Source organism: Mytilus edulis, chromosome 1 (genome assembly GCF_963676685.1).
Source record: "Mytilus edulis chromosome 1, xbMytEdul2.2, whole genome shotgun sequence".
NCBI classification, from domain to species: Eukaryota; Metazoa; Mollusca; class Bivalvia; order Mytilida; family Mytilidae; genus Mytilus; species Mytilus edulis.
This window is the reverse complement of record NC_092344.1, coordinates 32,371,026-32,381,487: the sequence shown is the minus strand read 5'-3', so window position 1 is coordinate 32,381,487 and position 10,462 is coordinate 32,371,026. Positions and strand designations below refer to the sequence as shown.

The following is a 10,462-nucleotide window of genomic DNA, read 5'->3' as shown; positions in this document are numbered from 1 at the left end:
ATGAATTATTAATGCCTTCTGATGGAAGGCCGGTTTTAACTTTTCCTGTCACTTGATGTACACATGTATGTGACACATAAGCTATTTCTAAGATCCTCTCTGACAAAACAATTGAATCTATTTAAATATAATCTAACATTGATCCTTAGGATGTGTAGTTTATTCCAGTCCATCAAATGACAAAGCAATCATGGAAAACCATAATAGATACAGAAAATCAGTCTGTGTTAAAAATCTTTTGAAATCAATTCTCTGAAATCCAGGTTTTAGAGGACAAATATATTTCATCACTTTATATGCATAAAAAATGGATATATTTTAAAGAGACAACAGTTCTAAAGACACCTGCAGGTCAACTAAAGACTGGTGGTCTTTACAATATGTCAAGCTCTAAACCGTCTCCAATAGAAAAAAAAAGGTGATTAAATTTAACAGAAAATATCAAAATCTGCCATCAACATCTTATACTCTAACAAATAAAACAACAGTAAAACATATGGCAACCATTGAAGAGGCTCCTTTTTGTCGAGCCTGCAACTTTTGTTGCAGAAAGCTCGACATAGGGATAGTGATCCGGCGGCGGCGGCTGCGGCGTTAGCTAACTTCTTAAAAGGTTTATATTTTAGAAGGTGAAAGACCTGGATGCTTCATACTTTGTATATAGATGCCTCATGTTATGAAGTTTCTGTCAGTCACATGTCCAATGTCCTTGACCTCATTTTCATGGTTCAGTGACCACTTGAAAAAAAAGTTCAGAATTTTTGTAATGTTGAATTCTCTCTTATTATAAGTAATAGGATAACTATATTTGGTATGTACGTACCTTGCAAGGTCCTCATGCCCGTCAAACAGTTTTCACTTGACCTCGACCTCATTTCATGGATCAGTGAACAAGGTTAAGTTTTGGTGGTTAAGTCCATATCTCAGATACTGTAAGAAATAGGGCTAGTATATTTGGTGTATGGAAGAACTGGAAGGTGTACATGTCCAACTGGCAGGTGTCATCTGACCTTGACCTCATTTTCATGGTTCAGTGGTTATAGTTAAGTTTTTGTGTTTTGGTCTGTTTTTCTCATACTTTATGCAATAGGTCTACTATATTTGTTGTATGGAATGATTGTAAGGTGTACATGTCTAGCGGGCAGATATCATCTGACCTTGACCTCATTTTCATGGTTCAGTGGTCAAAGTTAAGTTTTTAAGTTTTGGTCTTTTTATCTAATATAATATGCCAAAGGTCAACTATCTTTGGTGTATGGAAATATATTATGATCTATATGTCAGTCCCGCAGGTTTATTTGACCATGACCTCAATTGCACGGTTCATTGCACAGTGTTAAGTTTTTGTGTTTTATTCTTTTTTTCTTAAACTATAAGTCATAGGTCAACTATATTTGTTGTATGGAAGCTTTGTTAGCTGTACATGTCTGCCTGGCATGGTTCATCTGACCTTGACCTCATTTTCATGGTTCATTGGTCTTTGTTTAGCTATCTTGGTTAATGTTAAGTTTATGTGACAGTTGTAATAAAGCTTTATACTTAGGACTATCAACATAATATCAATGATTAGTAAAGAAGGCGAGACATTTCAGTGTGTGCACTCTTGTTTGATTATTACTGATATCTGACGATCACCTAACCTTAAACAGTGATAATTGAATATATAATATTTGGGTCTACACACGAGAATCTGAACTATAAATTGGCCTTTCAGTTACCATGTTGATTTCTCATGAATAAAACGAAATGTGGGGTATGCATTAACTAGACGGCAACCCAATGACAAAAATAACAAAGACATCTAGAAGGCAACATTCATTAAGTATACATAACCAGACACACAAACGATGAAAGTAATCTGTAGACTGTAATAAAAATAATGCATAGTTCAAATATTTTTATTTTGAAACATACAAAAATCAACAAGTATAAAAATATAAATATATTTAGAATGTAAAAACATAAATATATTAAGAAGAGTTTTCTTGGTATCACATCTGCAGGATCCAAACACTACATTAACTTGAAGCATGTTTAGTTTAGTACATGAAGGTTTTGTTCATACTTCAAATGTCAAATCACAACAATGTCCTTCATACTTGAGGTACTGGTAATTTGGCACAATGCATGATTTATAACAAGCAAATCAACAAAGTAACTTGATCTTCTACAAATGTATATGGTTGTGCATCATCTTCTTTGAGATTGTTCTATTAACCATGAAAAGCTGTCAATAACTCCTTCAAGATTTTCTACCAAACAGTCTCGTACCTGAAATAGAGAATAAGGTTATAAAATAATAAAAATACAAGTGAACCAACACCTGAAGTGGTGATCGTGCGGTAGGGTAAAAACAAGTGGATACCGCTAGGTATTCACAGTCATCTTGAAAATAAAGAATGTGTCGCCAACAAAGACAACAACACTCATGTGTTTACTGCATAGTATCTGTTTATTGAGTCTACATGCTTCGCTTAGTAGATAGGCATCATCAGGACAATTATACAAAGAAATATGACAGTGAAGTATGAATCTTGCGGTTTAGCGGTTTAACTGGAAGTGTAAGTTACATAATAGTAGTTATGGTGACGTTATATAAATAGAAAGTGAAAGTGAAAGTAAATTGAAATAGAAAATATATAAATAGAAATGTTAGTGTTTTCTTGAATGGTAACAGCATCTCGTGTGGTTGACATCTATCCCGTTCTGTGTAGTTAATCTCATGGGAGGTCTTTAGTGGAATTGTACGTTATTGTTATCTAATAATCATGTCAGTGAATTCCAAATTGGACAACACTAGAGAATAAGGGTTAAGTCTGCTGCACTATATTTTAAAAAAAGATGGTAATTTCCATGATAATATACACTGTATTTGGCATGCAGTTATTTTAGCTTCTGCATTGTGATCTTATCTATGAAGGTGTATTAGCATTTGCTTATATCTCAATTCTATGGAGTTCACTATGCCCTTTACCCTCATTTATGGTTTATGATTTTTTTTTTAGGCACGATTAATTAATTAACTGAGTCTATTGTTCTTCTATTTACATGATATAAATCACTGATCAAGATTTAAAATGAAAATTAAAAAAGAAACTGTAGTTTCTTTTGTTGGACCTACACATGTATATGTCATGTATTTTTGTGTTGATTGCTCTATGATGATGTAATACAACTATTTCCTTTCAATCATATTAAGAACATCAAGTTTAGTAGGTTATGAATTACCTGCCATGGTCTGTTTAGGTTTCCTAGATTGAGAGCTTCTACTACTTTTATACATGGTAATCTAGGACTGAGTGAGTTTGGAATGCAGGACATGACCAACAGTGGAATGTGAGTATCTGACCATCTTTCTTTTAACATTGCTGATAGTTCATAGATTTCATCGGCCTCTGAAAAAATCAAAAAAATATATATTTTATGAATTGATAGAGTACTATAACATAAACAAGGTTTCCAAGTAATGATATAACAAAAGGTGATATCTGTCAAGAAATTGACATTTTTTCTTAGTCATTTCTCAGAACTAACCAGCTTTCAGATGTACGAAATTTAAGCACTTTTTCTACCATTTAAGACTTAAAGTATCTTATTAAAACAGAATACTGTGGATTCATTATTATTCGTTGGATACCAATTTTCGTGGATTTTGTGGGTGCAAGTGTACCACGAAATTAAATGTTCAACGAATGACATATTTTATATAGGCTTGTATGCAGACATCTGCAAAACCACGAAATTAAATATCCACGAACATGCAGGTTTTCCTTAATCCACGAAAATTGGTACCCACGAAAATAAATGAATCCACAGTAATCAGAGATTTAACAGTTATCCATTGATTGCAAGTAATAAATGAGACACTACCCAATAATGGTAAACTGCTACTTACTTAAATTATCTAATGATGTACCATCCACAACAAACACAAAAGCATCAACAGATCTACAAAAGTCACGAACAGCAGGTTTTAATTCAACTATTGTTTCTCCTTCTTCATCTTTATTAATTTGGATTAGATTATTGCCTTCTACTCTGTTCCATAATTTTTGTGTGCGTTGTTGTTTTGATGCTGAGTATAAAACAGATAGTTGGAATGTCTGTCCATTGGGCAGCTTGTAACACCAACCAGAACCAACTCCTGTAAAATGAAAGTACAATGTTAATGATGGTATATGTCCGCAATCAATTTAGTGATCAACATTAAATAACCTACCAACAATCTTAGGGTGGGGGGGGGGGGGGGTTCCAGGGGTTGAAACCCCCCTTTTTTGGAGATGATCAATGCATTTGAATAGGGACATATGGTTGGAACCCAGCTTTATCCTCGGTTCACGCGTCGGTTGGGAACTTCCCATTTGAAAAATGGTTGGATCACCCCCTGCCAGGAATGCTTATCATATAGTTACAATCTTACATGTTTTCAAACTGTGGTAAAAATAGATTCTGCAGACATCAGTCTATGATTAGTTTTATAACTTACAATGAATCTTACCTTCAAATTGTCCAGACACAAGACCTGTTCTTTCCATATGTTCATTATGGTCATATAAAATTTTTCGAACAAGACCACTCGTTAAATCAGATTCCAGTCCTGGTCCAAACATTGCTATTTTTGGTGTCCATGACTTCTTTGGAAGAAATGATTTCAAAAAGTCAGTAAAACTAAACACTGCATCATTTTTGTGCATCAACTTGTTGATATGTGGAGAACATCTGATGTATCTACAAATAATAATTATTAAAAATTTTCAATAAATATTATGAAACAGAAAATTAAATTCCATAAAAAATAATTACCAATTAAAAATATGCATGTAAAGTTATTCTTTTGATATAGTAAATCTTATTATTTTAACATAGATAAATAAAGGAGTAATAATTTATATATGATTTTTAGTAAGGTTTTTTAAGCTGATATTGTGAGGAGTTCGGATAAATTTTCTCCAATAAGTTTTTTTTCAAAATCAAATTTATAAATACCTACAATTTTTAATAATGAGAATATAAATGTATACTTACATTTCTTTATTAGACCAGTCAGACTGAACTTCTTGGTATAAGGCTGGATTAGTTTTATGACCAATTACATTCCATGCTTTAACATCTCGATCCATTAACTCTTTCCACAGAATACTATCTTCACTTACAAAATACCAGTCTCTACAAACAGCACTTATCCTACACAGATCTTCTGGTCCTAAGTATGAAAAGATATGCAGCTTACAGTCCAGCTAAATAAAAAGAAAATGAATGAAATGTACATGGGGGAAAAAATATGATACACATACTGTATTAATTAACTTATTATACATTGTGACTAAAATCAAAATTATATAAAATATATATACTGTACATGAAGTATTGTACAAATACATATGTTTTAAGAGTTTAAATTAATTCGTAGGATTAAAATATAAGGAGTCAAATTCAATTTGAGATCAATTACAATATTTTTTTCAATAATTGTAAACACTGTATCATTTGTTAACTTGTTAAGAAAAACATTTGTACATACATAATTATGTATACATGCAAGTAAAAAGGTTTTGCATTTCCTGGATAGCAATTTTTGAACACAATTTATGTTACAATAATTTAAAGAAAAAAAATATGCTATAAACAAGTTTATAAAAAAAAACTGAAAAACTAACTGTGAATGGAATTGCAATGATTTATACTGTTTTCAGACTTTACATTTATTAAAAATAATAGTTAAGAAGTAAAAAAAAAGTTACTTACTGGTAAGTTATGAAATAAAGAGTCTTGTTGATGAATGTCTTCATTTGTCTCTGTTTTCTTAAGTGCCTTCTTATTCAAATATTGCTGAAGTCCACCAGTTACAATTGATATATCATTTGTATCGCCCATTTGTTTTTTGTACTTTCTCACTAAGTTTTTAAAAGCATAAATTACTGTCTGATCAACAATGGGAGTTTCCTGTGATATTGTTTCTTCCTGACTACTATCACATGTGCAAGAATTTTTTGTTTGTAAACAAATTTCACAGTTTGAACAACTTTTATAACTATTACACTGTCCCAAATAAATTGTTGAAGAAATATCAAAAGGAATAATTTCCATCATTTTGTTGTTCTAGAATATCGATTTTTGACTTCTCTTTTATCGTTAAAAATGTTAGAATAAACATGGCTATAAGTTTGGTGTTTTAATATATATAGTATTCTAAGGGGCACTTGTCAGAACCTCCAACGTGGCCAGTGACAGCTATTTGTTTACATCCGCATAGTGACGTACCGGAAGATCTAACTGTTTCCGGGTTAAATCTTGAGTTCAAACTTTACAGGTTCTTTTCTATTTCCGGTTACTGGATCAACATGGTGAAAATTTTTATAATTCATAGTAATCGGTTTCATCTGTGAACCATACAATGTTTTAAAGCTTGCATTTTCCTTATTTAAGAAGCACTATTGATCCATATGAAATGAACACGATATTTTGTTCGAAATAAGTTAATTCTCGCATTGAATGGATGGTGATATGTACCATCCGAGATGGCATTGTAAAACTGTTGAGCTTAATATTCCGTTTATATGCATTTCTTGATAATACAAGCTCAAATGACATTATACTTCGGTGTGTATGTTTGCTCTTTCACAACACAATTTTCTGAAAACTCCAAAGAAACGTATTAAATTAAAGCTTCACACGTTCGACATTGTAGCTTGTTTGTTTACAAAATTATTTGTACTCATCATTTCATGTACAAATACAATGTAACTATATATGATCTATATATGATAAATAAGGGTCCCATTAGCTAAGTCAATATAATTATGAGGTCTTGAACTTTCTTAATCTCTGTGCACTGTACACATAAGGAATTTTGAATGAACTGCAAGATCGATGTGTACAGCCAACACTGGCATGTACGATCAAATTGCTGTAAATTACAAATGAATTTAGTTGGTTCAAAAAAACAAATCTGAAATGTGGATAATGCAATTACAAATTGAGTAATATTCATAGTCGCATATGACTTTTGTTAGCCTTTTCAAAATTAATGGAACAAGTGAAGAAATAAAAGTACATGAAGTGCAGCAGCTGAAATAGAAAATAAATTTACTCTCAAAATAAGGAATGCACTGTATTTCTATATAACTTTTAATTGATATCATAATTGCAGTTAAAATAAATCATTTTAAACATGAATATCATTTAATCACTAGTTATTATAATTTACAGACGAAGGGAACATCCAGTTTTGGTAAAAGGATCAATAAGACCCACACACATGACAGAAGAACCGGAAGGCGTAATTACCATATCCAAAAGAAAACTACTCCTAGCCATTGTGAGTTTTAGAGACGTTTATGGTTATAACCGCATTAATTTATCATAGGGAACACTATTTCCCATGTTCAAGTGATCATATCTCAATAGCAAATTAAATAGCTTGGTATATTTACATTATCTTATTGCTGTTCAGAACAAGAAAAAGACTTGTATGCTGGAGCAACTGTGTAGATAGCAATGCAGCTTACACTTTCTGATTTCATTTGATTAGGAAATACTGATTGATTGTGTTATACACAGGTCAAGAAAATTGACAACACGGTTTAAAGGGGTAGATTTGTTTCAAATTTCTCCCCAACATCCTACATTTATGTACATTGGTAGAATTAAACATGTACAGTGCGTTATTATTTAAATGTTCAAAGAAGTACAAACTTTTGTTAGGCTCATTGGCTTGTGTGCAGACTTGTAAAACTACACAGTCAAATATTCCTGAAGAACATTATTTGTGTTGTTTTCAGCAGAGACTCGAGGTTTTATTATCCTTAGTATCATTTATCAATCCATTAGCACATTTTAAAAGAATCTAGTAATTATTTATTCTTGCGTATTAACTATTCAGGGACAGATTATGGCTCTTTTCATACCATCAGAGGCTTCCAATTTACAAGATTAATATGCATTCTCACTGAAAATCATTTCGTCTTAACATGTACATTTTAAATACATGTACTTTAGTGTAGTGTAGATAGTGACTGCAACACTTAGAAATAATCCTGTATAAAATGATTTTCAGATAATTGGAGTGTAAAAGCAAAGAGGAGATGCACAACAGGAACAGGTCGTATGAGGCACATGAAAAAAGTTTTCAGAAGATTCAGGTATGTGACCATCAATTTATAGCCAGTCAAGTTCACTTGATGACAACATGGTCAAATTTATTACCACATAAATTGCCTACATGTTTGTGGATTCAAAAGTCATATTTACTATAAGAGGAACATTTTTATAATGATTTTGTTTGTAAATTTTATTGAACAAACTTTTTAAGTAGGATTGTTTCCAGCAAAAATGGCATTTGTAAGAAATAGCAAATCTCAATAATAGAATCTATAAACTGTCAAGGAGAAGATAGCTAGGAGAAAATGAAAAATTTCAGAAAACATCAAAGAAAAGCATAAAAAGTCTAACACCACACTCAAAACATCAAAGAAAAGCATAAAAAGTCTATCACCATACACAAAACATCAAAGAAAAGCGTAAAAAGTCTTAACACCACATAGAAAACATAAAAGAAAAGCACGAAAGGTCCAACACCACACAAAACACTTAATATTGAGCAACAAGAATCAGACAAACAAAAGGAGAAGTTTAGGTGTTGTTAGAGGATCAGCATGTCCTACTCCACAAGTTATTTGATTATTCTTGCAGGGGTTTAACATCATTACTTCATCAGACCTAAATTTGTGCTTCCAACTCTACTTTTATATTTCAGTAAAACTATTTAAAAGTGATCCTTCATGTTTTAAGACTTATATTGACCTTATCATGAAATATTGTGCGGTTAAATTTTATTTTACTGAACCTACTTACAGTTCTATTTTTATCATACTTTATTTTATTATTATATTAAGCTGCTAGATATAAAGGATGATTATGATGTTTTTTTTCTTTTCAGAAATGGATTCCGTGAAGGAACAACACCTAAGCCAAAAAGAAGGTCAGCTGCCGCACCTTCAGCTGTTGCAACAAAATAGACAATAAAGTTCCTGTAAATAACATGGTTTAATTTTATTATTTCTCTTCTCAATGGAAAAGCTGTTAAATTTCATTCTAGGACACTGTTTTAACCTGTTTGTCCACTATTCATATTTTCTTGGCTTACAAAGCATAATAGCTTACAAAGATTCATAACTCATAAACTTTGTCCCGAGGGTATCACCAGCCCAGTAGTCAACACTTCAGTGTTGACATGAATATCAATAATGTGGTCATTTTTATAAATTTCCTGTTAACAAAACTGAATTTTTTCGAAAATCTAAGGATTTTCTTATCCCAGGCATGGATTACTTTAGCCGTCTTTGGCACAACTTTTTGGAATTTTGGATCCTCAATGCTCTTCAACTTTGTACTTGTTTGGCTTTATAAATATTTTGATATGAAAGTCACTGATGAGTCTTAAGTAGACTAAATGCGTGTTTGGCGTACTAAATTATAATCCTGGTACCTTTGATAACTATTTGTCTTTTTTATGCCCCTGCCTTAGCAGAGGGTGCATTAAGTTTACAAGAACCCTTGTCCCTCTTTCGGTTCAAAAGCTGGTTTCCATTCTCGAACTTTAGTTTGCCTGAACCAAATGTTATGAAACTAATAACAATGCTATTTATCACCCAAGACCGATCAAGTTTGAATTTTGGTGGCATCACTTTAACCATTCTAGAGTCACGTCTCTTTATAAATGTAAAAATGCTGAATTTTAAGTTTCCTTTCTCTAACTTAGTTACATGTAGCCTCAACCAAATGTTATGATACTTATACACAGTCAATTACCAAAAAACACTGATCAAGTTTGAGTTTTGGTGGTGTCCCTTAACAAATAGAAAAATTCCTGAATTCTCTGTTCTCTAATATAAGTTTGATTTTACCAAAATGTTATACAGAATGCTTATTACCACAAAGCACACTCCTATTTGTGCTTCAGGGACTTAAAAGATTTTTATACGACCGCAAAATTTGAAAAAATTTTCGTCGTATATTGCTATCACGTTGGCGTCGTCGTCGTCGTCGTCCGAATACTTTTAGTTTTTGCACTCTAACTTTAGTAAAAGTGAATGGAAATCTATGAAATTTTAACACAAGGTTTATGACCACAAAAGGAAGGTTGGTATTGATTTTGGGAGTTTTGGTCCCAACATTTTAGGAATTAAGGGCCAAAAAGGGCCCAAATAAGCATTTTCTTGGTTTTCGCACTATAACTTTAGTTTAAGTTAATAGAAATCTATGAAATTTTGACACAAGGTTTATGACCACAAAAGAACGGTTGGGATTGATTTTGGGAGTTTTGGTTTCAACAGTTTAGGAATTAGGTTTTCGCACAATAACTTTAGTTTAAGTAAATAGAAATCAATGAAATTTAAACACAATGTTAATGACTACAAAAGAAAGGTTGGTATTGATTTTGGGAGTTTAGGTCAGAACAGTT

The 10,462-nt window shown here is 32.0% G+C and overlaps 2 protein-coding genes across 2 annotated transcripts; one reads left to right on the top strand and one right to left on the bottom strand.

The window, feature by feature from the left end:
• Positions 1–1,884: 1,884 nt before the first annotated feature.
• LOC139480978 (F-box only protein 4-like) lies at positions 1,885–6,272 on the bottom strand. The gene is made up of 6 exons (XM_071263980.1): positions 5,746–6,272; positions 5,026–5,237; positions 4,499–4,728; positions 3,896–4,144; positions 3,229–3,395; positions 1,885–2,271 (listed from the first exon to the last, which is right to left on the bottom strand). The coding sequence occupies exons 1-6, from the start codon at positions 6,088–6,090 to the stop codon at positions 2,191–2,193; spliced, it is 1,284 nt and encodes a 427-aa protein (XP_071120081.1). The 5' UTR covers positions 6,091–6,272; the 3' UTR covers positions 1,885–2,190.
• Positions 6,198–9,039, top strand: LOC139480986 (large ribosomal subunit protein eL37-like). The gene is made up of 4 exons (XM_071263990.1): positions 6,198–6,344; positions 7,210–7,318; positions 8,057–8,141; positions 8,939–9,039. Exons 1-4 carry the CDS (start codon positions 6,342–6,344, stop codon positions 9,015–9,017), a joined length of 276 nt encoding a protein of 91 aa, XP_071120091.1. The 5' UTR covers positions 6,198–6,341; the 3' UTR covers positions 9,018–9,039.
• Positions 9,040–10,462: the final 1,423 nt, after the last annotated feature.

Coding starts and splice junctions, on each gene's coding strand:
- LOC139480978 (XM_071263980.1), bottom strand. CDS start 6,090: ATGATGGAAATTATTCCTTTTGATATTTCTTCAACAATTTATTTGGGA. Junction 5,238..5,745: donor CTTTATTTCATAACTTACCA/GTAAGTAACTTT, acceptor CTTTTTATTTAG/CTGGACTGTAAGCTGCATAT. Junction 4,145..4,498: donor TGTGTCTGGACAATTTGAAG/GTAAGATTCATT, acceptor TTCATTTTACAG/GAGTTGGTTCTGGTTGGTGT.
- LOC139480986 (XM_071263990.1), top strand. Junction 7,319..8,056: donor GAAAACTACTCCTAGCCATT/GTGAGTTTTAGA, acceptor AATGATTTTCAG/ATAATTGGAGTGTAAAAGCA. Junction 8,142..8,938: donor AAAGTTTTCAGAAGATTCAG/GTATGTGACCAT, acceptor TTTTCTTTTCAG/AAATGGATTCCGTGAAGGAA.